The 24,275-nt window shown below is 32.7% G+C and overlaps 1 protein-coding gene and 1 long non-coding RNA gene across 2 annotated transcripts; both read left to right on the plus strand.

Annotated features, from left to right (window-relative positions):
* The first annotated feature begins 3,545 nt into the window (after positions 1 to 3,545).
* On the plus strand, positions 3,546 to 6,224 carry LOC101255264 (patellin-3-like). The gene is made up of 4 exons (XM_004250797.5): positions 3,546 to 5,119; positions 5,224 to 5,348; positions 5,437 to 5,578; positions 5,655 to 6,224. The coding sequence occupies exons 1-4, from the start codon at positions 3,869 to 3,871 to the stop codon at positions 5,904 to 5,906; spliced, it is 1,770 nt and encodes a 589-aa protein (XP_004250845.2). The 5' UTR covers positions 3,546 to 3,868; the 3' UTR covers positions 5,907 to 6,224.
* A 3,459-nt stretch (positions 6,225 to 9,683) lies between these two features.
* LOC104644720 (uncharacterized) lies at positions 9,684 to 14,162 on the plus strand. The gene is made up of 2 exons (XR_738589.4): positions 9,684 to 10,586; positions 13,891 to 14,162. It is a non-coding gene; the product is annotated as an uncharacterized lncRNA (long non-coding RNA).
* The last annotated feature ends 10,113 nt before the right edge of the window (positions 14,163 to 24,275 follow it).

Raw genomic sequence — 24,275 nt, forward strand, 5'->3', positions numbered from 1 at the left:
CTTCAAGTCCAACATTTTTCTAAAATATATTTAACCACTTAATCATAATCATTTATAATATTCACCGTTATATATTTAGCGTGGACGTAATAGTTACAAAGACATTACATATTTATTTTAATTTATTCGTCCTAATTTTGATATGCCAAAATTTTAAGAAAAATAATTTAATTTTTAAAAATATTTTTGGTTATTATATATATACATAATGTATCAACATATTTTCTAATCTTGTAATATTTAATATATTACATGAGATGTTTAAATTAAAGTGTTATGCAATTCTATAAAAATCTCTTTTTAACTAAATTAATAAATAAATATAAAAAATGAAAATCTAAAGATAAGTACTATTTTATTTGTTATACACTTTATTGAACTGTAGTGTAGTCTAAACATTTAAAATAAAAAGTTATTACCACACAGTATTTATATGATTGAATAATAAATTAATGTATAAATACATAATAATTATAGGAAAATAAAATAAATGTGTAGAATATTAATTTTGTTTTATTAGTTTTGAATAAACGTTGAATTTGAATAATTTATTGTGCCAAAAACAATTATTTTTATGCCATCCCTTGAAGCTTTGAAATAATAGTGTTCTATTGTACACATTGTCTTTGTGTTTTCAAGGTTGCTCACGGTTTTGAAATTTAATTATGGTTTAATTTATTTTTGTTGGCCGAAGTAGACTTGTATGATTTTACCTAATCTTACCCTTTTGATATTTTGACTAAAGATGAGGAATGGATTTTTCTTGATATTTTGGAATACATACTCATCTCTATAAGTTAATAAATTAAATCATGAAAAAGACATGTTAGAAAACTTGGAGTAAAACTATAAAATTAAAGAATAGATATTTGGCATAAAAGTTGGAAGGTAACTCTCCCTCCCTCCCCAATCCAAACCAATTAAAGAGGGAAAACAACATAAACCACTAATCTTTAGATAAATATTAAAGACAGAGGAAACCTAAGAATAAGAATGGTTTCATGAGAGACTACATATCACCTCAAACTTTGTATACTTACTTGGAGCTATAAACATATCCATAAAATAATAGGCTACTTAATTTATTTTATTTGTTTGATAATTGTTTTAAGTTTATTTTAAATATTGTCTTTTAAAATAATTTTTCATTTAAAATTTTCAATTGACATTTACAAACTATAAAATTAAAAAATATTTTAGTACATTCTATCTATCTTCAATATAGGATTATCAGATTTAAAATTTTCTTTATACTTTTAAATTTTGTGAAAATAATACCTAAAAAAAACTATATTTTTTAGTTAAAAAAGTTATTGGGTGATCATCTAAAACATCAAGTCATAAAATGCATACACTAATTAGTAGCATAAGGTTAAAGTATAATGAATTTATTTTTATTTTTCATCAAGTGTTCAGAGTTCGAATTGAAGTTTCAACTAAATTTGAATTGTGTACTATCAAATTTATTCGTGGTGACACTTTCAATATAATTTTTTCATACTCAAAAATCGAATGAAATATCTGATTAATAATGAAATTGTTGGGTATGTAGCAAGAATTGATGGGAAATAGAGTGAAGAAGAAGAATTTGAAAAGTTCAGAACTTGAAAAGTCCTCTTATACTTTAATGAAAGAGACAATTGTCCCTCATCGGTTTTGGAAAGGAAAATAGGAGAGTTTAAATACATAAGCACTCCTATTAATTGTTAAAAGAGTTGGAAAGACGGACCCCCTCGCGCCACCGTCGTCGCGCTCGCTTCCGCTTCGGCTTCGGCTTTGGCAAATGATAGAGAGATTATTTTTTGAACAAAATTTATTTTAATTATTAATTTAATTAATTAAATGGCCAAAAAATATTTTCAACTAATTAGTTGATAACAGAAGTTAATTGAAATGTTTTCAACTTTTTAGTTAACCCGGCCCGTTTCTGATCCGCGCGTGTGACCGTTTTATTTTTCGTTATATTTAAAGTTCCTGCCATGACTGTTCTGAAAGGTTGCAACTTTCAGGAACAGTCAATACCATTTGAAAGTTTGCAACCTTTCATTAATGCTCGTGTCAATTCTGAAAGGGTTGCAACCTTTCAGAATATATTCTTCTTGCCTATAAATACCACTCAGTCTTCAAAATATTTTCTAACGAATTTTCTGATCTTCCTTCTTCTTCAACACATATTTCTTCGTGTACTTTCCTACTGTGGTTTGATTCGCTGACAGTAGAGTTTTTGGTATCTACACTTACTGATTAAGATCATTTTACTCTGGGAGGTTATATTTCAAATCAAACCTCGGATACTAGAGGGGAATAATTTTCTTAAGGGGACACTGTGAATTCAGGGGACTTGATTTTCTTCCAAACTACAAATATTATTTCAGATTCTGGTAAGTTTTTACAGATTCAAGTATTTTTGATAAATAAATTTTTGTTCATCTTGCTTACTGGTTCTATAAATTTCAGTTACTTCGTGTTTCTGAATAAATTTATTATAACCAGTAATTTCTCGTTTTGATAACACAGATTGGCTAACAGATATAACTCCATCACTCCATCATAACATGTGTTGATAATATATATATATATATATATATATATATATATATATATATATATATATATAAAGAGAAATGGTAATGGAAGAGCATAATTTTTCAAGTTTCATTTATAACATTTATTTAGAAATTAAATTGACTTACATAATACTTTCTTATTGTATTAAGTGAATTATTGAAAGTATTTTATAAGAAAAATATTTTAAAAAATAAATTTAAAGTTATTATTAACTATTAATTTTTAAATTGTTCTCCTATAACATGTAAGGTAATTAAGAAATTCATTAAATAAATAGTAAATATGAAATAAGGCCAATATTTTTCTTGAATTATGCATTATTCATTTATTTTAAAGCATGAAAAAAAATTAAAAAAATCACTTAATATGAACAACAGGGAGGGAGTAGTAGGTAACTTTCATTTTTATACCTGTCTCTTATTTTTATCACGTCTTTTTTTAGTAGGTACTAGAAATAATGACACATTTTATTAGAAAAATATTTGATAAAACTATTAATATTTTATTAATGTTGGGTTCATTTATTCCACAAAAAGTCCACTTTATATTCAAACAATCAGATGAAGTGTTTTTCTATTTCTAAATTTGTGTTCAATTAAATTATATAACATAAATTTTTTTTAAAAAAAGAAAAAGTATTTTTTTAATAATGAGTTACCTTGATAATAAAAAAACTAAATTAATAGTAATAAATAGATTCTGAGTATAATAATAATATAACATAAATCTTCCAAATATGCATCAAACATTTTTCTAGGGCGTAACCACAAGCCGGCCGCCGCCCTATGAAAGGCCAAATATATTATTAAAGGAAAATATAGTAAATTAAAACATATTAATTCATTTTAAAAAAAAAAAAAGCAGAAGCAAGAAATTAAATGGAATATGAATTTAAAAAAGGTAAGTAATTAAATGAATATGAACTAAAAAGAAAGGCAAAGTTTGATGAATTCATAAAGGGATTAAGAAAGTTGATGGAGGCCAACTATGATAATAGCAAAGAAGATTCTGGCCAACAATGATTACATTTGATACCCTATTTAAAAGAAAAAAAAAAACTATAATTATATCGGTTTGAATTGTCGTGGACCCCATGATTAGAGAGGTAACGAGCTGGCAAACCAAGTCATAGACAGTCTGTTCCTTACCCCTCACCCCACCCCCGCCACCTCTATACAACATATACTTATACACTCACCATCATCTCCATTTTCAACCATCACTTCCTCCATAACTTCATCCCCACGTCTAAAAATACCTTCTTTACCCTTTTTCTCTTGAGAATTCGTATCACTGGAAAATGGCTGAAGAAACCAAGAAACCTGCTTCTGATGAGACTACGCCACCGACAACTGTGGCTGATGTCCCTGTGCCGGAAAAGGAATCAACCCCTCAACCTGAACCGGTACCTGTTCCTGAGACACCGGAAAAATCTGCTGATCCGGTGACGGAGGAAACTGATAAGGAAAAAACTCCAGTTACTGAATCTGCTTCTTTTAAGGAAGAGAGCAATAAAGTTGAAGAACTACCAAATCCTGAACAAAAGGCTTTAGCGGAGTTGAAAGAGTTGGTTCAAGATGCTCTGAACAAACATGAATTCACTGCTCCTCCGGTCAAGGAGGAGGAGAAGAAACCAGAGGCTGAAGCAGTAGCTATTGCTGTGGCAGAGGAGGAGAAAAAGGAAGAATCTGCTGCTGAGGAACCCACCACCGATGCTGCACCGGCAACCACAGAGCCGGTGAAGGAAGAACCACCAGTTCCAGCAGCGGTGGTAGAAGAGAAGAAAGAAACTACACCTGTAGTGGAAGAGAAGAAAGAAGTTCCACCTGTTGTGGAAGAGAAGAAAGAAACTCCGGCGTCAGCAGATCCATCGGAGACGGTTGAGAAAGTGACTGAAAAGGTTACAGCAGATGAGGAGGATGGTTCTAAAGCCGTTGAAGAAATCAAAGAGACGATTGTTGAAGTGACTGCCACCAGTACTGCACCGGTTGAGGAGGATGCAGCAGTTCCGGCAGAAGAAGTCGCAGCAACAGAGGAAGAAGTTTCCATCTGGGGAATTCCCTTATTAGCTGATGAAAGAAGTGATGTGATCCTTCTCAAGTTCCTCAGAGCCAGAGATTTCAAAGTGAAGGAAGCTTTTGCTATGCTGAAGAGTGTGGTAGCATGGCGTAAGGAGTTTAACATTGATGAACTTTTGGAAGAAGATCTGTCAGGATTAGGACTAGAAAAAGTGGTGTACAATCATGGTGTGGACAAGGAAGGACATCCAGTTTGTTACAATGCATTTGGGGCATTTCAGGACAATGAATTGTATCAGAATACTTTTGCTGATAAGGAGAAAATGGACAAGTTTCTTAGATGGCGTATTCAGTTCATGGAGAAATCAATCAGGAATCTTGATTTTAGCCCTGATGGCATATGCACTTTTGTTCAGGTTATTGATCTCAAAAATTCACCTGGACTTTACCTTTACAAGAAAGAACTTCGCCAGGCTACCAACCGTGCACTTCAGTTACTCCAGGACAACTACCCTGAATTTGTTGCCAAGCAGGTATACTTTCAATAATAAGATCTCAATCATTTATAATATGTATCAATTCTGAATTATTAACAGGACCGACTTTTTTTTTTTTTATGTTGACGGTAATGATAAAGGTGTTCATCAATGTGCCATGGTGGTATCCAGCTTACTACAGGATGATCAATGCACTTTTCACTACCAGGACCAAGAGCAAGTTTGTGTTTGCTGGTGCTTCACGATCTGCTGAGACTCTCTTCAAGTCAGTGGACTGACTACTCCTTTTTTTTTTTTTATAACTATAGTCTTTTTTCTTTCAATTGAATATTGATCTGTGTGTTGACAATCAGATACATTGTCCCTGAGCAAGTTCCAGTTCAATATGGTGGACTTAGCAGGGAGGGTGAACAGGAATTCACCATTGCTGACTCTGCCACTGAGGATACCGTTAAGCCTGCTTCCAAACACACGGTTGAATTTCCAGTTACTGAGGTATATATACTAACATCCTCTATGCTAAAACGTATTTGTCGGAGTATATATAAGAGATTTACTTTATAACTTGCAGAAGAGTAATTTGGTGTGGGAAGCAAGAGTAGTAGGATGGGATGTGTGTTATGGAGCTGAATTTGTGCCAAGTGCTGAAGGTGGGTACACGATCATCGTCGAGAAATCAAGAAAGATTGCAGCGGCAAATGAAACGGTGATCACCAACAACTATACCGCGCCAGAAGCAGGGAAGGTGGTGCTTACATTTGATAACCAAACATCTAAGAGGAAGAAGCTTGTCTACAGATCCAAGACCAAGTCTTCTGATTAAAGACAAACAGATTATGTTGTTGAAAAAGCTTGCAAAGGCAGAAAGGGTTCTGTTATTTTGTTCTTTCATAGCTTTTAAAAATTCTATTTTTCTTGTTGATATTAAATTTGATTTTGAGTGTGGGATATTTATTTGTTTTTGGATTGTTTTGCTACAAGCAAGTAAAGGGTTTGCAATGGATGGAGAAGAAGAAAACAATGTATACAGAATGTGGTTGTAATATGTTGGTTGGAATGTGGACAGAAAAACTTTGATTACTAGCTCTTGTTTTGATATATTCTTGTAAAATTGTGTGTAAATATGGTGTTTCTTGTCTTACTATTTCTTTCTCTTTTTATGCATGTTACTGTTAGTTAATGTTTCCCTACATTCCTTTGTCACTTTGTTCATAACAATTTTGTTTCTTTTTTGTGATCATCATCATTTCATTATGTAATATTTTGTTTACTATTTGAAACTCCTCTTAATAGTAAACTACTTGATCATTTAATGTGATGCTAAAGTTAGAACATTGAAGATTAGGCTTAAGCTTGGGACCACTTATTTAAAGCATGGTTGGCTTACCTTTCCCTTCTATTCTATTTTTATAATTAGTTTGATTTTAGTTCTATGATTTTCTTTTTTGGAACTTTTGTTTTACTTATAAAGATCTTTATATCATTATATATATTTATTTCATATATATATAAGAGAACTGAAAAGATTTGTTTTGTTTTATTCAATTTGTAAGTGTTTGTAATAGCTCATTTTCTCATCTGTAGCAAAGCAAAAAAAAAACAAAAAAATACAAGATATACAATAATCACAAGATCAATATTTTTGCAAGTATTCATTATTAATTTTTTTTGATATTATATTTTTTGATAAGAGATTTTTATTTTTGTACCTAATAGGCTTAAAAGAATCATTTTGTTTTGTTTTATTTATAAGGGGCAATAGACAATATAATTTCCTCGGCCAAGTTTGAATTAAATCAATTAAGATTAGAACTTTATCGAACTTATGTAATTATTCTTATTTTGATATGATCAATATTTAACATGATTTCATGGGATATTACATTTAAAAAAAATAATAAAAAGGCATATGGGAATCACTTGAGTGGGAGAGAATAGACTAATTGATCTTAAAAACTCTCTTTTGGAAAAAACGGAAACAAAATATGCTTTAGGATATAAAAAGCTGGAGAAATACTGTCCAACCACTTATATTTATTAGAAGAAAAAGGATGAACAGAAATATCTGCATGAAGATCTGTCTTTCACTAAACATAGTAATCTTAGCTTTAAGATTCTTAGGACCATTTGGCCATAGATTTTATAAGTATTTTTAAAAATATTTATTTAGCAAAATCTGTTTGGCTATTATACATGCTTTGTACTTTAAAACAAGGTAAAATGGATAATTGTAATTTAAACTATTGTAAATGATTACAAATATTCTTCTTCATATTTTTTGGACATTGGTGTTTATGTCTTTCAAAAACTAAAACATATATATCTTTTATATCAATGGACATAGACGTGTCATAATTTTCTCCACTGATCCGACATTTATTAAATATTGCATCAATAGATAAGATTCTGTCACATGTTCCTATTTAGCCTCCCGTTAGAGTATGACATATATGCTCTAGTTTTTGGATGACAGAAACACCAATTGCCCAAAAGTATGACAAAAAGTATCGACATACCAAATTATTTACGATAGTTCGGGAATATGAATATAATTTGTGTCATGACTTTGCATAATGTGTTATCCAATTTACTGCAATATCAATAATTTTATGTCAAATTTATCAACAATTTTTGATAAATTATGAAAATAAATTATTGTTTAGTGTATATTTTTTCAAAAAGTAAAATATATAAAAATTCTGACCAAAAAAATAATCCAAATTTAATTTGCTCAAAATATTTGAATATGGCCAACACTAGATTGTAATTGCTTTAGATTAAGGTGGAACCTGTAACAGATAAAAAGACTATCATTAAAGTTTGGCCACTAATCATTGTGCCCACCAACTTTACTTAAGAAAATGAGTGAACATAATTCTTTGATAATTTGAATTAATTTGAATTGAAAGAAAATACTTTTTATTATAATTTCATGTTCCAAACGTAAAAATAAAAGTTTATGATAAAAAAAACAAAAGAATGATAAAACTATATAAAAAATAATAATAATCTTTTAATAAAGAAGTATGAAAGTAATTGATGGATACTAGAAAAGTGAATAATACAAAGTTTTAATATAGTTAGTCTCCTATCGTTATCGATGAGTAGTTTTAGATGTGACGACCCCTAATTTTCTAAGGAAAGTGAAAGAGAGACCCTACCAATAATGTTATTTGGACACAAGTGGTACATTTTTGTTTCTCTAAACCAAATATTCTTGGTGGAAGTAAAAATCTTTTGCCTCTAATTCTTGATACCTTTCCTAAAAAGTGAGGAAAATTGTGTAGGGGAAATTATTAAGAAAATCAGTTGGAAATTTGTGCTAATTGAGATATTTACAAGTAGTTTATTGAGAAAATGACAAAAAAATGGTTCTTTATCTTGGTAGTACGTTCATAATAGTCTCGTAGATATTAGTTGAGTAATTTTAGTCTTTTAAGTTTCTTCAAATTGAGTATTTTTTATCTTCTTTAGATAATTATCAAGTTTGAGTTTTGATGATAAGAAAATTCTATATTTTAACTAAATTTAATTATTACAATTTGTTAAATATTTGTCGGAGTTCAAAAGTGTATATTTTTTTACAAATTAAAAAAATTAAATAGCTGAGTTCAAAAGTGTTTTTGATAAATTAAAAAAATTAAATAGCTTAATTGACACTTATGAAACTATTATAAACCTACTATCGAAGATAAGAGACAATTCTTCTCATTTTCTCGAGTTTAAAGGAAGATAATCAGTTTCTTGGATGCTTCTGTTTCAAAATAAAACAAGAAGTTTAAATGAGAAATAATTCTTCTTTCTTCAAATTGTCTCTTATTTTTACACTAGTTCTTAACTACTATATTGTTACTTTAAATACAATATTTGTTTTGATTGTTATTTATATTCTATTATATCGTATCATTTAAATTTATCATTTTGTTTTTATTTATTATTTAATAATTATAATTCTTCGTATACTCTACATTTTTGTAATAGCTCTACCATATATCCTACCTATTCTTGTTGGTTAATTTATCATTCAAATTATGGATATGTAACAATAGAGAAATATACAATCTAACCAGACATTATATCCATTAAAACAATATACTACAATACAATATAATATGATAAAACAATACATAGTAATGATTAAAACAAGCGGTTAAATGACTTAGAGGTTGTTTAGCTGAATGTATAAAAATAATGCTAAATATATAGTGTATTTAGTGATATTTATATTAGTTATTATGAAGAAATAATTTCTTATGCATTCGTTACATAATTTATTATAAGAAAATTATTTACAAAATTTACCTCCACATGCAATTTTATCTTTAATCATGCTAATCCACGTATCAAAAGTCTTAGCATTAATTTTGCCACATGTATTTCTATTTATAGGTAGGTTGAAAAAATGAGCCAAACAAGATATTACTAAGTATTAATACACAAAGTTAATGTATCCATTATTTTTTCGGATATACTTTACAAATGCAAAAAATAAAAATAAATTCTAATCTTATGGAAGGAAAATGCTACCAAAATTTTGCATTTCATTTGTAAAAAATAAAAATAAATTCTAATCTTATGGAAGGAAAATGCTACCAAAATTTTGCATTTGAGAAATTCATACCATTTTCAAATATGCATATCTTTAAATCTTAAACTTTCAGATCTTCAAATTTTCAAATCTTCAAACCTTTGAAACTTTCAAATACAAACCTTCAGATACAATTATTAGAATATTCACATAGTTCCAATTTTCAAATATTAATATCTTCAATTAGCTAGTGTCCAAATGATCAGATAATTAGGGAATTGATTTAATCATTGTCATTAATTCATTGTTCAAGAGTTAGTTATAAGTTGAGTAGATGGTTTTTAGGACGCACATGTGCGATGGCAAAGTTAGTTGAGTCATTCACATGTGGTGTGATCCTTCCAGATGCTTCTAAATTCAGTCTATAAAAGCATTGATAAATGGTTTAATAAGTATGTTTTGTTTATCAAGATGAATAATCTTCTTTTTGTTCATAACTCTTCTCTGTTCATCTTTGCCTAGAGAGCTTCTCAGCTCATAGTTTAACATGGTATCATATCATTCGTTCATGGTGCTATAGCTTAAATTAGTTATCTCTTAGTTGTGTAGTTGTATCGTTGAAGGTTCCAGCAATGACGATCGCAAAAATTTATCGGAATGATCCTTTGTACATTATACTTTCCCTTTAAATAGTCATCGGTACATTTGGTGTTCCATGTGTCCTTATTGAAGAAGTGTACTGGAGATCTGACTTCTATTGCACCATAAGAGAATCTTTGTATAAAGGGAAGTCTTTGTATCAAGAAGTGTCGTTTGAGATTTTGGACTGGCAAGTGTGGAAGTTGAGAAACAAAGAATTTGCGTCTGTAGAAGTGTTGTGGAGGAATCAAACGTTAAGGGTGATACTAAGGAGAGCGCAACCGATGTTATATCCCGATCCTCATCTCTTTTCCTCCAATCCAACTCTAGGTTGAGGTATTTAGTTTCTCATGGTTCTTTCTTTTGGATTCATGAATCTTAGTCATCCTCATGTTTTTATATGCATGGATGTATGTGTTATGAAATGATGTTTTAGCTTGGAGTCGATCTTCCTTCTTGGTTATATGCATTCATGTGATTGTTTTCATGTTGGGTTGGTAGATATCTTTTCCCTACTCTTTTCATGCTAGCTTGAGTCCCATTCGAGCACGAGTGTTTCCAAGGAGGAGATATTGTAACACCTCAGATATTAGAAAAAGAAAATACAACATTTATAGCTCTTTTTTGTGTTCTACGGAACCTTCTATGGACCAGTGAAGGCAGAGACGGAGCCAGGATTTTCAATAAGGGGGTTCAAAATCTGTATAAATAGACACATGAAGTAGCCGAAGGGGGTTCGACATCTACTGTATATACATATAAAATTATTTTAACCATGTATAAATTATATAATTTGCCCCTTCGTACAAGGTGGCTCCGCCCCTGAATTAGAAATTATAAGGCATCCGTAGAAAAGGGGTCGTATTTTTGGGAAAATCAAGTTCCAGTACCTCATTCTATGGTTGACCACGATAGTCCGTCAAACTTATTATGAGTCGTAGATAGGTTTGGTATACTGTAACGGTCCCAAACATAGAGAAGTTTAGGATCAAAGTTGAGTTCTACGAATAGGTCTACGCACTGTAGACCAGTCACATCAAAATTTATCTTGAAATTATGCTCTAGTACTTGGTCTATAGTTGACCAGTAGGGGCGGTAGAAAGCGGTCGCACCCTAATTGTTAGATATTTTAAAGGTTTTTTTTTGGATCTTTTCCTTGTGTGTTTAGTACCTAAGCTACGTTGTTTTAACCCCTATTATAAGCCTTTATAAGATCCTAGAAATTATCCATTCTAAGTCACTCTCCTAAATCCCATATTACCACATCCATCGCCTCAAATTATTTCTCAGGCTAAGGAAGAAAAAGTTAGGGTTTTCGCCAAGGATTCTTCAATTCACCATAGCAATTGAGCCTTGATCTCTAACGTATGTTAGTATTCACCAATGACTCCCTTTCCTCCATTGGGTACACGAAGATCCTAATTCTTCTAGTTCAATTATCAATTCAAAGTTAGGGTTTTATTCAATCTTCATGGATTCTTCTTAATTATGACTCAATTTGCTATTTTCTATCTTCTATCACATGAATTGAAGTAATTACATATTTGTTTAGTTGAATACATATGAACCCATGAATGATTCACGATTTTTGACTATGAACACATGATGAAGATTCTATAAATATGAATTTATGAAGATATGCATGTTTTAAGGATGTTTTTAGATGAAAGTATCAATGAGATGGTGAAAGGTTTTGTCACATACTATGATCATGATTGTGAAAGATTTCTTAAATAAGGATTCATAAGGTTGAAAGCTTTTCTCACTTAAGTTGAATCAAGATTTAAGGAGCAATTCTAAATGACTTTTGGCTTGGATTGGTAGCTTAATTGTGTCTTTCCATGGATGATGAAATGAATATGATTAATGACTATTCTATGACATTTTTACTTAGCACTGAGAGGATAAGACTGGATAGAGGCTCTCCCCTTAGTAGAGGTCGAGTCTCTAGTAGAATCTCTTTGTCTCTAACTACGTGCCCCAGTAGGATGTCTTAGCTACTCGATCCTTGAAATCTAGAAGCTTATAGTTCTTACCTTGAAAAGTAGGACATCTCTTTTTTGGTGTGGGATAGACACTGAATTCTATGTTGTAGCTTGCATGGTCTATATCAGTTAATGGTAAATATCCCATATGAATGAACTGGGTTACTTTTAATGTATCTCACTAGGTGTTTAAAGTTAAAAGCTTGCATTGACCATGATTATGAGTTGTGTTTTCTAAACATCATATTTATACCTTAGATTGGTCATTACATTTCATATAAAGTTATTTTAGCATGATTTCATATCGTTTATGAATTGCTATCATACTTAGTATATTCCATAAACTATTGCATACTTGTTCCTACATTATTTTACTAATGTAAGGTCCGTCACTCCTATCTCACATACTTGTGGATAGTTGATCTCCTTTGTCAATTTGAATATTGCGAGTCTTTATGTCGAGGACCAACACACTTTCATAGATTTTATTTATTTCAATTTTCAAATATTATACGTGGTGAGTGTGTTACCTCTCAACCACTTGTTTTGATTTATTAGATCGTTTGTTGAGAATATGCTAGACTTTCACTTTGTCTAACTCTTTTATGATATGAGAATGTCTCTTTTGAAATCTTTATTTCTATTATCTCGTATGATGTATTGCCAAGTGGCTTGTGTAGATATTTTCAGAATTCTATACGCCATGTTACACCTTTGATATACTTTGGATCGTGACACGTCCCAACCAGTCCTTATGATGTATTAGATGATTTGTTGAGACCACTTCTGCTCTGTCAAACTCATTTATGATATGAGAATGCTTACTTTGAAATCTCTATTTCTATTATCTTGTAATATGTATGTTAAAGTGTTGTGTAGGGCCTTTCAGAGTCATATACGTCATATTACACCTAGGGTATATTTTGGGTTGTACAATATCAATCCAAACTAGATTTATAATTAAATTACACATAGTAGGTACACATATTTAAATAATCTAATTTGGAACAGAAATTATGATGACTTGATTCGCCGTTATTCAAAGGCAAGTCGTGAGGAATTCCAAGAATTTTAAAATTTTCGTGCGAAATTAAAATTTGAAGCACAAGATAAAATTATTTAAATTTAAATTGATCTAGGCTGACGTCAACCCGCTGTAGCGGGTAACCTCCTACTATGGCGGTGCCACTAAAGCGCTTGTGTGGCCTCTATAGCAGGGTCGATGGATAGATAAAATGACTATTTTAAAAATTTTCTCCTCCCACTTTGATGAAGATAAGATGAGAAGGTTGTTCCAAAAATCTTATTAAGCCACTCTTAGCTTGGGAACCTTGGAGGAAAGGGATTTTGGCTAAGGGGAAATTAGAACTGATGAGTCAGTATTTTACCGACTAACTGGACTCAAATTCATGAATTATTGTTATATTTAAAAGCTTATTGAAGGGTTTTAGGCCCTTGTTCTTGAATGCATGCATTCCTTAGGAAAAACAAGTTGGGTGGATTTAAAGTTGAAAATCATTGAAGCACACTGGTGTCCGCTAGAACAACTGATGTTTTACCAGCTAAACACCAATTTGAATGGAGTAGAATTGCCTTGGAGAAGTGTTGCAATTGGCACAATGCAATGATTGATCAGTGTGTTGGTTCCGATGCAGATGCTCTTGTGAGATTGAAGGTTGAAATGAAAGGTGATTAATGATGCTTTACCATTTCGGATCGGCGTTCCACCGATTAAGCAAAGTATGAAGAGGAAGCCGAATGGGAAAATGTGAGATTATGCATAACACGAGAAATACTTTGTTTATCAACCAATTAAGGTCATTTGCAATAAGAACTAGATTTCAAAGTCATTTCTAATTGTATGATATGTTAATTAAAGGCGAAATGATTTAATGGACCCTATACTTATATGTGTTTGTATTGTGAATCCTTTTACTTAAGACTGAACCATCTAAACCCTTAAACTGAATCAAAAAGATGAATTTTAAACCCCTCTTATCATGTGTGTAGCTCACTCTCCCTCAAATAGATGACATGCCAAATCCATGTCACACAAATTAAATAACACATCATAATTATCTTTATTAACTATTTTCTAAAAATTATTAACCAAAATATTAAATAAAAGTAAATAATTCTTTAAAGTAGATTCTTTTTCTTTCACCTTCTTCCAATTTCCGTCCACCTCTCCCGACCAATAATCACCATCACCACTATCTTCACAGCCACCATTAAATCTACCCTCTTAGCCTCTTTTTCTACAATTCGAACTTGTCTTCATACCGAAAAGGAGAGTTATCAAAAATGGATGTCTTGAAAAGAAAATCTTAAATTAAATCTAAATTAATCTTCGTTTATTTTCTTTTATTTTTCTTTCTTCATAAGCTTTTTCTTAAATAGAAGTGTTCGATGAAACTAAAATGAAAACAATAAAATGAAAGAAAAAAAAGAATTTGTTGTGAAACTTAAGAACAAAAGAACAATATAAAAAGAAATACAATAAGAATAAAAGACAAGACAAAAAATATAAGATCACTTTCTTTTTTTCAAATGTATTCTACATTATTCTCAAAACGCAATTATTTATAGTATTACATTGAGGAGTACCAAAGGGTGTCATAAACATTATATTAAACCTTGAGAATTACTACCCATTAAGGAGGAATAAAAGTTATGATCATCCATTTGACCACATTATCAACAACATTACTACCAATTATAAAGGATAAAATTAACCTAGGCATTATGGTCATCCATTTGACCACATTATCAACAACACTACTACTCATAAAGAAGAGGATTAACCAAGGGGTTATGGTCATCCAACTAACCACCAAAATGATTTACAACACTCCCCCTTGAATTACCATTGACAGATAATATGCCTCGTTAAAATCTTACTAAGAAAAAATCATATCGAACATGTCTTGTGATACACTTTATTTGCTGCCTCGTTAAAAACCTTGCCAGGAAAACCCTTTGGGATAAAACCTAAGCCAAGAAAAAAAGAGTGCAATGAGTTGTCTATTTTCCCTGTTGCAAATATCATTTAATATCTTGGAGTCGACGTATTCCAATCTTGGATACTAACTTTTCAAATGTTGAGGTTGGTAATGCTTTAGTAAACAAATCATCTAAATTATCAATTGAGCGAATTCGTTGAACATTTATTTCACCTTTCTTCTCAATATCATGAGTGAAAAAGAATTTTGGTGAAATATGTTTTGTTCTATCTCCTTTAATGTATCCTCCCTTCATCTGAGCTATACATGCAACATTTTCTTCGTATAATGTAATTGGTATATCTTTTTTCATAGGAAAACCACACATTTGTTGAATATGTTGAGTCATTGATCTCTATCAAACACACTCGCAACTTAATTCATGGATGACTATTATTTCTGCATGATTTGAAGAAGTAGCAAGTAATGTTTGCTTCATTTAATGCCAATATATAGTTGTGCCTCCATATGTAAATAAATAACCTGTTTCAGATCGAGCTTTAAGTGGACTAGACAAATATCCAGTATCTGCATAACCAATCATTTCTGACTTGAATTTATTAGAATAAAATAATTTCATATCAATGATTCCTTGAATATATGTTTGACTCCATTCCAATATCTTTTTGGTGGGGAGATGAATCTAGCCAATAAACTTACTGCAAAATAAATATCTCGCCGAGTATTATTGGATAGATACATTAGCTCCCCTATAGCATTTAGATATGGGTTTCATCGCCAAGAATCTCTTCAAAATTTTCTTGAGGTCTAAATGAATCTTTATGTATGTCAAGAGATCTCACAACCATCGAGGTACTCAATGGATGTGATTTGTCCATGTAAAATGGTTTAAAAATATTTTTTGGGTATTTTAATTGATGAACAAATATTCTATTTTTCAAATGCCTGTAGGCCAAGATCAAATTTTGTTTTACCAAAATCTTTCATTTCAAATTCTTTTGTTAAACACTCAACAACTTTTGAAAGCTCCTTAGGAGTGACAATGATAGTTAAATCATCAACATATACAACTATTATAACAAAATCAGATACAGACCCTTTTAAAAAAACTCAAGGACAAATAGGGACATTTTTGTACTCTTCTTTTAGCAAAAATTGGCTAAGACGATTGTATCGCATCCGTACTGATTATTTTAATCCATATAAGGATTTCTGAAGACTAACCGAAAAATTATCTTGCGAATTATCTTTATTCTTTAGGCACATTAAATGATTTAGGAACTTTCATTAAAATATTGTGGTCTAATGATCCATACAAATAGGTTGTAACAACATCCATTAGCCACATTTCAAGCTTTTCATGAACTGCCAGATTGATTAGATACCTAAAGATAAATGCATCCACCAAAGGAGAATATATCTCCACATAATGAATGTCAGGCCTTTTCGAAAAAATCTTGTGCCGCAAATCGTACTTTATATATTACGACTTCACCTTTTTCTTTTCATTTTCGCACAAAAACTCATTTGTACCCCACGGGCTTGACACCTTCAAATGTTCGAAAGATTAGTCCAAAAATTTCACGTTTTTCAAGTGAAGTCAGTTTTTCTTGAATCGCATCCTTCCATTTTTGCGAATCAGTTCTCTATCTGCATTCATTGACAGATTTTGGTTCAAAAAATTATCACCTTGTTGGATGATTTCAACAGCAAACTTTCCACCACAATATTATTTTGATTCCACCTTTTTCTAGCCTAGACCTAACTTATTGAGACTTCTTACTTCTCATTATTTTCATCTATTTGGACATTCTCTATGGTCTTATCATTTGTTACGTCTCAGAGCTTTTTTTTTGAGAAATTTCCTCCATGATACGATCTTCATGATCATTTGTTCCTTTTCTTTTTCGAGGATTTTCGTCCTTTGAACCAAATGACCTACCACATTTGAAATGTGATGTAAGACTCATTTTCTTTAACAATTTTTCCTATCGGGACATCAACTCGAACTGAAGCATTTGCAACTGAAATATAAGATTTAGTAATCCTTGGAAGGTTAAGTAAATGCATGTGACAATTGATTTGAAAAATTTTGCAAAAAAAATCATCTTTTTAAATTCTTGGTCATATTGATTTGTTCAATGATCTAAATGAAGTAGGGATAATGAATTCCAATCTATATGTTTTCCAACTGCTTATGTTCTCCCCACAATGTTGGGTATATTATTCATCAAAATGACAATCAACAAATCTAGTCATAAATATATCTCCTGTCATAGGTTCCAAATATTTGATAATAGAATGAGATTCATACTCACCATACACCCCAACCTTCTTGGGGATCCATTTTTGTGCGTAGCAATGAGGTAATTGGAACGTATATCGCACACCAAAAATTCTAATATGGGAAATATTTGGCTCATGACAAAAAATCTACTGTAATAGAGATAATTCATGTACTTAGTTGGCCTTATGCGCACCAATTCTACTGCATCCAAAATAGCATGCCCCCATATTGAAACAGACAATTTTGTCCTCATTAACAATGAAGTAACTATCAATTGGAGATGCTTAACCAAAGATTCTGCTAGACCGTCTTGAGTGTGAATATGAGCAATTGAATGTTCAATTCTTACCCAGTGGACAAACAATAACTATTAAAGGCCTGAGATGTAAATTCACTAGCATTATCAAGACGAATTAAATTATACATAATTTGAAAATTGTGCTCTTAATCTTATTATTTGAGCCAAAAACCTCACAAAAATCATATTGCGAGTTGATAATAAGAACACGTGACCATCTTGTAGATGCATCTATCAAGAGATCATATAATATTTTAAATGACCCACATATATCACCATGCATGCATTCCAAAAATGAAGAGGATTCAATCCTTACATTAGTTGTTGATAGTTTAACAACCAACTTTCCTTGAAAACAACCAGCACAAGAGAATTTCTTTGATTGAAGAATTTTCTAACTCTTAAAAGTATGCCCATGTGATTTCTCAATAATTTTGCGCATCATATTATAATCGGGATGGCTTAACCGGTCATATCAAATGATAAAATCATTAGAATTAGTAAATCCTTTGTTTACTATGGCATGTGATTCAACCATACTAATACATGTATGGTACAATTCAGAAGAAAATGCGGGTAATTTTTCATGCAAATATTTTTGTCCCAATTTTGCTGTAGTAATATAAAGGTATTCAACCTTTCCTTCATTGGCCGTCTTAACATGATAGTCATTTTGGCGAAAGATCTCGAAAGTTAATAAGTTTCATTGAGACTTACTACAGTACAATGCATTTTTAATATTTAATATTGTTCTCCCAGGTAGTAGTAAGGCCGTTATTCCAGAGCTTTCAATTGATTTCGAACTATAAGATATTATATTAACATAAGCCTGTTTCATAATCAAATTAAAGAAATATTTCCTTTCCCTTAAAATAGCGTGAGTTGTAGCACTATCAAGAAGACACATATCTTTATTACTCATTTTGAACCAATTGAAGTTGGAAAATCTTATTTATCTTCATAAAATAAAAGTACATCATAAAAAATAAGAAAAATCAACAACTTTGTTAGACTTATTTTTCTGAATATAGAAACAACATAAGGAAAAAAACATAACAATGAAAAACACATAAAAGAAAAACATATATAATTATTTTCCCCAATCAAATGATCAAACATTAGTTTTGATCTCCAAAGAAGTCTTCAACTTTCAAAAGAGTAATATCATCAAAATCATAAAAAACATCATCTTTTAAAGTCAAATTTGCTTCAATACAGTCATCATATTTTTGGGAAGTCCCTACCTGGACATTATTTTACAAGTTAAGGGTGACTCCACCCGAGTATTAGAAGAAGATGTACCATTTCTATTTCCTTTTCTTTTCAAGGAATCTTGATAAAGCCTAACAAAATGCTCAACTGCTCTGCATTCATTCTTCCAATGCCCTTTCATGCCACAACGATGACTATTGCCTCGTGAAGGATTTCTTTGCGAACCCATATTATTCTCCCTTTTATGGCGACCACCACCACGACGCCTATTATATCGTCCTTTTTTCATTATCACGTCCAAACACATTATTTTGAAGTTGATTTTAATTTTATGTTCTTTCAGACTGGTCATGTGCTTCAACTTCATTTCTTTCGATTAACAGAGCAGTTCCTATAAGACGGGCCTCATGAATTTTCAATAAAAGAGTATTATGTTGCTTAACCATGAGAAGGCATGAGATCAACTCAGAATACTTTTTAAATTTCCTTTCACAGTATTGTTGTTGTAATATCAAACATGAGGCATGAAAAGTTGTTAGTTTTTCTCAACATATGACCTCATCTTTTATATCTTCCCTACATAATTTCAATTGGGAAGAAACTTGTATACAACAAAATTATATTCACATACAGTTTTACAATCCTGTAACAATAAGTAAATCCATTCATAACAAGCCCTTGGAAATACCGTTGCCTTAAGGTGATCATATCTTTCCTTCAAACTATTCCATAATTCAAGTAGTTCTTTCACCATAAGGTATTCAACCTTCAATCCTTCATCCAGATGATGACGAAGGAAAATAATTTTCTTTGGATATGGAAAGATATTTCAATTATCTATCTGTGGGTAGGTCATGGGATACCTAATTCATTTTGTGCTAAGAGTTATTAGCATTTGAAATTGACCTAACTGCATTTTCCCTTAACTGTCTGCAAATTTTCACCTACGAACCGTAGGTCCACCTAAGGACCGTGCTAGTCATCTGTTGCTCTTGTCAGAGAGTGGGTGAATGGGGGTCTCAATCGATGTCACGAACGACAGAACGTTGTCTGACCTACGTACTATCGATCCATCCGTCGATCAAGGCTTAAACAATTTTTCTAGGCTAAAATTTTTGGCAGTTTCTGATCCCATCGACGGTTGTGCAGGACGGACCGTGGTTCAGCCTATGGTCCGTCGACGCCACCGTTGGTAGCACCTAAAGATTTTTCTGAATAACTAATTTTTGGTATGTTTTGGCTACGGGATGTTACATTATCTCCCCCTTGGAAACATTCGTCCTCGAATGAAGACTAACCTAGCTGAAATAGAGGGAGAGAGCTGTAAACCCCACTACTAAACACTGTGAAATGAGTTTCTGACTGAATCGAGTTTTAAGTACATGCAATTGTGCTGAAAATGCAAGTACAAACTGATGGAACTTGATTCTAAAATTGAATTTACGCATGAAAGACTGTAAAACTGAAGAGCAACTATTACCTCAAGCTGGAGTGGAATCCGAAGAAAGAGGTAAGGATACTTGGCTTTCATGGCTGCTTCTGCTTCCCAAGTAGCTCCCTCTACGGACTGAATCCTCCAAAACCTTGACTGAGGTAATTTCTTTATTTCTCAACCTTCTAACCTGACGTTCAAGAATCTAACTGGTACATCCTCATAAGAAAGACTATCTTTCACCGCCACACTTTCTAAAGGTGCTACAGAGGCTGGATCACCTACACACTTCTTCAAGAATGAGATGTGGTAGACCGAATGCAATGCTGCTAATTCTGCTGGCTACTCTAACTCATATGCCACCTTGCCAACCATTTTAAAGATCTTGTAAGGGCCTACATACCTAGGGCTGAGCTTCCCTTTCTTTCCAAATCTCATCACCCCTTTCATAGGTAAGACTTTCGAAAAAACCCAATCATCAACTTGGAACTCTAGTTCCCTTCTCCTTACACCTGCATAATATTTTTGACGACTTTGGGCTGTCTTAAGTCTATCTCTAATGAGTTGCACTTTCTCCATAGCATAAAGGAATGAATCTGGTCCTATCAAAGATGATTCACCTACTTCAAACCAGCCAATAGGAGATCTACATCTACGCCTATATAAAGCCTCATAAGGGGCCATCTGAATGTTGGAATGGTAGCTATTATTATAGCAAACTCAAGAAGAGGAAGGTGATCATTCCAACTACCTGTGAAATCGATCACACAAGCTCTCAACATATCCTATAAGGTCTGAATGGTATGCTCTGCCTGCCCATCCGTCTGTGGATGAAATGTTGTACTAAGGTTAACTTGAAAACCAAGAGCTTTTTGAAATGACTTCCAGAAATGAGAGGTAAAATGAGGACATCTATATGAGATGATAGACTAAGGAACCCCATGCAACCTCACAATTTCGTTGATGTAAAGCTTGGAATAGTCCTCCACCGAATCTGTAGATTTAAACCGCTAAAAAGCGAGAAGACTTAGTCATCCTACGAACTATCACCCAAATGGAGTCATGCTGTCTGTGAGTACGAGGTAACATTGTGATGAAATCCTTATTGATCACATCCCACTTTCAAGTAGGAATATCGATCTCTTGAGTCATACCTCCTTGTTTCTGATGTTCTACCTAGACTTGCTGGCAATTGGGGCGCTTATTCACAAAATCTGTTGTATCCCTCTTCATGCCATTCCACCAATAGACTTCTCGCAGATCGCGGTACAACTTAGTAGAACCTGGATGAATAGAATACCTAGAGTTATGGGCTTCTGCAAGAATATGTTGTCTCAACTCTCCCACATAAGGAACACACAATCTACCCTGGTAGCAAAGTACACCATCTCCCCCTTGGGAGAAAACCTCCACTCTCTGATTATGGTTTGCACTCTTAAATTCAAGCAAGATTGGGTCACTGTCTTGCGTTTCCTTAACCTCCACTACCAAAGACAATTCTACCCCATTCTAAACTATTACACCGCTGTCTGATATGCTCATAAGGCGAACTCCCAAGCGAGTAAGCCTGTGAACATCCTTCATTATCTCCTTCCTTTCTTCCTCAACATGAGCTACACTACCAATAGATAATATATTAAGAGCATCTGCTACTACATTTGCCTTACCAGGATTGTAATGCACACTCATATCATAATCCTTAAGGAACTCAAGCCATCTCCTCTGGCAAAGATTCAACTCCTTTTGGGTGAACATATACTAAAGGCTCGTATGGTCAGTGAGCACCATACAAGTAGTGTCTCCAGATCTTTAGTGCAAACACCACTGCTGCAAGCTCGAGGTCATGAGTTGGATAGTTCTTCTCATGAACCTTAAGTTTTCTAGAGGCATAAGATATCATCTTACCTCGCTGTATCAACACACAACCTAGGCAAACCTTGAATGCATCACAGTAGATCACATAACTATCTGAACCCTCTGGTAGAGTCAAGACAGAAGTTGTAGTCAATCTAGTTTTTAATTCTGCGAAGCTTTTCTCACAATCATCTGACAATTGAAACTTGACCATGTTCTGAGTAAACTTAGTCAATGGTGCTATGGATGAAAATACTTTCACGAACCTTCTGTAATAACCTGCTAGACCTAAGAAACTTCTAACATCTGTGGTAGAGATAGGTCTAGTCCATTGTTTCACTACTTCTATCTTCTGTGAATCCACTTGGATCCCTTCGCTAGATACAATGTGACCTAGGAAAGCAACGGATTGCCACCAGAACTCACATTTGCTGAACTTAGCAAATAACTGGTGATCCTTGAGAGCCTTTAAAACAATTCTCAAATGACTTGCATGTTCTTCCTCATTCCTAGAGTAAATGAGGATATCATCAATGATGACGATAACGAACAAGTCCAGTACTGTTTGAACACTTTGTTCATCAAATCGATAAAAGTTGCAAGAGCATTAGTTAGTCCAAACGACATAACTACAAATTCATAATGAGCATTTTGAGTTCTGAAGGTTGTTTTGAGAATGTCACTATCTCTGACTCTGAGCTGATGATAACCCGATCTGAGGTCTATCTTTGAGAAATGGATAGCACCCTGAAGTTGGTCAAAGAAGTCATCAATCCTTGACATGGTTACTTATTCTTGATTGTGACCTTGTTCAACTGAGAGAACCATATTTCTTTCTTACGAACAACACTGGTGCACCCCATAGTGAAATACTAGGTCTGAGGAAACCCCTATCTAGAAGGTCTTTCAATTGCTCTTTCAATTCCTTAAGCTCTGCTGGAGCCATTCTATAAGGAGGAATAGAAATAGGTTGGTATCCGAAAGTAGATCAATTCCTAAGTCGATTTCCTCTTCGGGAGGGACTCCGAGAAGATCTTCTGGAAACACTTCTGGAAATTCAGAAACTATTGGAACTGACTCAAGAGTTGGGGTTTCAAGGCTAGAATTCTTAATCCTAACTAGATGATAGACATAACCCTTAGATATTATTTTTCTGGTCTTAAGGTAAGAAATAAATCGGCCCATAGGTCTAAGCTATTATCCTTCCACTCTAAGATTAGTTCATCTGGAAACTGAAAACGAACAATCCTAGTTCTACAATCGACTGAGGTATAACATGAATGTAACCAATCCATGCCTATAATGACATCAAAGTCTACCATTTCTAACTCTACTAGATCTGATGAGGTAACTTTCTAAGATACTATGATAGGGTAATTTATATATACCCGTCTAGATATAACTGGGTCACCGACTGGAGTAAAGGCTGAGAAAGGTTCTGAGAGAGTTTCTGGACTAACACTAAATTGGACTGCTCTATTAAGTTAGACAAAAGTTATGTCTGTTGTCTTTCCACTGAGTGAACCATATGTGAGTTACATCCTTGAGTTTGTAGGATGCCAATATCACCTATCACTCCCAGTTACTAACATCACACCAAATATTTTCTTCACCTCATCAATGAAATTCTGTGGGTCCTTACCAACTTGCGACCTTAAAAACTTAGGCGGATTCATCCTAACAAAATCACAAACTCTTGCTGGCACTTATCGGTCATTTCTATTAGTAGGAACTAAAATTGCTGATTGTTCTGGTTGGTCATACTCTGAGCCAAAAGCTGAATTGGTGTTTTGAAACTCTGCATTTGAACTTTCTTATCTGGTACTAAAGGAACTGCGTTATTGCGTGCATTAGCATTTCATGCCTAAGCTCTACAAGAAGGCATGATCTTAAGCGCAAAATGTCATGTTAGAATGAAATTTAATCATACCATACACATAATAAAAGTAACAAGAAAGTGATGTTTTTACTAAAACACTTCATAGCCTCCCTCT

The sequence above is a fragment of the Solanum lycopersicum genome, chromosome 11 (assembly GCF_036512215.1).
Source record: "Solanum lycopersicum chromosome 11, SLM_r2.1".
Classification (NCBI taxonomy): domain Eukaryota; kingdom Viridiplantae; phylum Streptophyta; class Magnoliopsida; order Solanales; family Solanaceae; genus Solanum; species Solanum lycopersicum.

What these genes read in the sequence shown, in the direction of transcription:
- LOC101255264 (XM_004250797.5), top strand. Translation starts at nt 3,869, where the DNA reads ATGGCTGAAGAAACCAAGAAACCTGCTTCTGATGAGACTACGCCACCG. An exon ending in CTGAATTTGTTGCCAAGCAG is followed by an intron (nt 5,120 to 5,223) that starts GTATACTTTCAA and finishes GTAATGATAAAG; the next exon opens with GTGTTCATCAATGTGCCATG. An exon ending in TCTGCTGAGACTCTCTTCAA is followed by an intron (nt 5,349 to 5,436) that starts GTCAGTGGACTG and finishes GTTGACAATCAG; the next exon opens with ATACATTGTCCCTGAGCAAG.